Below are 2,807 nucleotides of genomic sequence, written 5' to 3'. Positions count from 1 at the left end.
AAAAAAACAAACACTAGCTTTCTATTTTTTTCTATTCTCTCTACTTGTTTTTCTTTGTGTGTGTGTGTGTATATGTGTATTATATATATATATATGTGTGTGTATATATATATGTATATATATATATATATATATAATATATTTCATATTTCCGAATTCATCAATATGCAACGAAAAAGGCAAAAGAAGACAAAAACTTACATGTGAGCAAGTTGCTATATATATATGTATATATATATATATATATATAATATATTATATATTTCCGAATTCATCAATATGCAACGAAAAAGGCAAAAGAAGACAAAAACTTACATGTTAGTAATGAGCAAGTTGATGCTCACAAACTCATATAACATAAATATACTTACAGAATTTTTATAATTATGACATATAACACAAATTTATTAAATAAGCTTTCGATACAAATAAATGAAATGAAAGATGATTCGCCAAGACTAATAACTTCTAAATCTCTGACTCCTCTGGTTGTGCTGAAGTGCTGTAGGTGTCATTTTCAGGGTTCATTTTAGATCTACTCCAAAGTTCCCACTGACACAGCTAATGTTACGCAAGTCATGAACCTGCAGATTTTGTAATCATGGAGTGTCTGCTTAGAGAAGGGAGCCTTTATATACAAAGCAGATGATTAATTTTCCGATTTGACCTCACATTGAACCCACTTCTTCTACTTGTCGGACAGTCCTAATTTGTCTTAACCAAAGAAACTCCAAAGTACAGTGACTAGACTATCAGTGTTATTACAGCAGATTTTTGTGTGTGATGGTCTTGTGTTCATGCATCATACGTGTCTGTGGTCTTTCTCTCTCGTGCAGAAGTTCCTCTTGCTCGATGAGCTTGTGAAATCTCACGTTCCGCTTACTCAGGAGGATAAGAAAGAGGCGTCTGTGGAGATACAGGATCTCATATGCTACTGGGACAAGGTGAGTGCACTGTGACAAGGCCCTTGAAAAGTACACAAACCTTCCCCCCTGAGTTATAATTTTGGAAATGCAAAACTATAAGCTGCTATAGTGTCCACGTTCCGCTTACTCAGGAAGATAAGAAAGAGGCGTCTGTGGAGATACAGGATCTCATATGCTACTGGGACAAGGTGAGTGCATTGTCCCAGTATATTGTCCCCCGAGTTATAATTTTGGAAATGCAAAACTATAAGCTGCTATAGTGTCCATCAAGTAGCAGAAGTTTTCTCGAAATTTCCTCAGGGAAAACAAAGAAGTGTAGTCTGGATGTCCTGTTTCCATCCCAGAAGCATGTTAGCTCAGTTACAGTGTTGTTGTTGTTGTTTTGTCAAAGATAATAGATGTATTAATTAGTGTAGCATATATTTGAAATCTAAATTTGTTGTAACAGTGAAAAAGGTATCGCTGTTACTTTTGATCAGATTAATGCAGCCTTGTTGAATGAAAGTATTCATTATTTTCTATTGTACTGATCCTAAACTTTTTTTGGTAAGTTCTGTTGAAACTAATGTTCCCCCTTTTTTATGTTGATATAATGATATAATGGTTATTATATATTCTCTCCGGTCTACTTCAGTCTATAGATGCACCAACATTACAAAACGTATCTTTTACTGTGAAGCCCGGTCAACTTCTAGCTGTTATTGGTCCTGTGGGGGCTGGAAAGGTGAGTCACAATAAATTAATTCTCTCATTTCACTTTTCCAGCTTTGCTATTTAAAATAGAAGTGATTATGGCAGCCATGAGTGTTATTAATCTTCACCTCTCTCCTGCAGTCTTCTCTCCTCAGCACAGTTCTGGGGGAGCTTCCAGCAGAAAAGGGTGTGGTAAAGGTCAAAGGTGAGCTGACGTATGCCTCCCAGCAGCCTTGGGTTTTTCCAGGAACCATTCGGAGCAACATACTGTTTGGAAAGGAGCTGCAGCCCCAGCGATATGAGAGCGTCCTCAGAGCCTGTGCGCTCAAAAGGGTGAATTGCGTATTAGTTCATCCATCTCACTCTTGCCTTTCTAATCTTTTCCATATGCTTGTAAATGAAACTCTCAGTAAGATTATTTATTGTTTACTTGATGTAATTGGGGTTGTCAGATCAATTGCGTGTGCTGATTACTTAATTTAAATAATCACAAATTAAGTGCATACCTTTGCACTACTCTTTAGGGTTCGGTAAGATTTTTGAAAGAAGTCTCTTATGCTCACCAAGGCTGCATTTTATTGATCAAGCATGCTGTAAAAACAGTAGTATTGTCAAATATGATTACAATTTAAAATAACTATTTTCTATTGTAATGTATTTTAAAATGTAATTTATTCCTGTGGAGTATTGATGCTGAAAATTCAGCTTTGCATCAGTTTTCAGTGTCACATGATCCTTCGGAAATCATTCTAATATGCTGATTTGCTGCTCAAGAAACATTTCTTGTTATTAATATTGAAAACATTTAATGTTGTGGAAACCATGATACAAAAAAGAAATCTTTGTAAAATGATATGCGTTTACTGTCCATTTTGGTCAGTTTAATGCATCATTGCTAGTTTTAGTATTTTATATTTTTGTCTCCAAAGCTAGAAAACTTTAACTAGACATCTTCACTACTGTAAAGTTCAGGTTATTGTAAGCTGTAGTGTACTAATACTGTAGTTCTTTCTGTGTGGTATAGGACATGGAGCTGCTTCCTGACGGGGATTTGACTGTGATCGGAGACAGAGGAGCAACTCTCAGTGGAGGACAGAAAGCTAGAGTCAACCTGGCCAGGTATCCCAAACTATTACATTTACATTAAATTTACATTTATTAAACCTGGAAAAATCAATTTTTCCATTT

The 2,807-nt window shown here is 35.5% G+C and overlaps 1 protein-coding gene across 1 annotated transcript in view; it reads left to right on the top strand.

Annotated features, from left to right (window-relative positions):
• The window catches only part of LOC107678162 (multidrug resistance-associated protein 4-like), a 53,938-nt gene that overhangs the window by 20,556 nt on the left and 30,575 nt on the right, over positions 1 to 2,807 (top strand). The window contains exons 8-11 of the mRNA XM_016473342.1: positions 837 to 944; positions 1,561 to 1,650; positions 1,761 to 1,952; positions 2,644 to 2,738. Of these exons, the coding sequence (XP_016328828.1) occupies positions 837 to 944; positions 1,561 to 1,650; positions 1,761 to 1,952; positions 2,644 to 2,738 (485 nt within the window). The remainder of the gene's footprint in view (positions 1 to 836; positions 945 to 1,560; positions 1,651 to 1,760; positions 1,953 to 2,643; positions 2,739 to 2,807) is intronic.

The sequence above is a fragment of the Sinocyclocheilus anshuiensis genome, unplaced genomic scaffold (assembly GCF_001515605.1).
Source record: "Sinocyclocheilus anshuiensis isolate Anshui unplaced genomic scaffold, SAMN03320099.WGS_v1.1 scaffold648, whole genome shotgun sequence".
Taxonomy (NCBI): domain Eukaryota; kingdom Metazoa; phylum Chordata; class Actinopteri; order Cypriniformes; family Cyprinidae; genus Sinocyclocheilus; species Sinocyclocheilus anshuiensis.
Note: the sequence above shows the minus strand (reverse complement) of the source record. Positions and strands in the feature narration are given on the sequence as shown.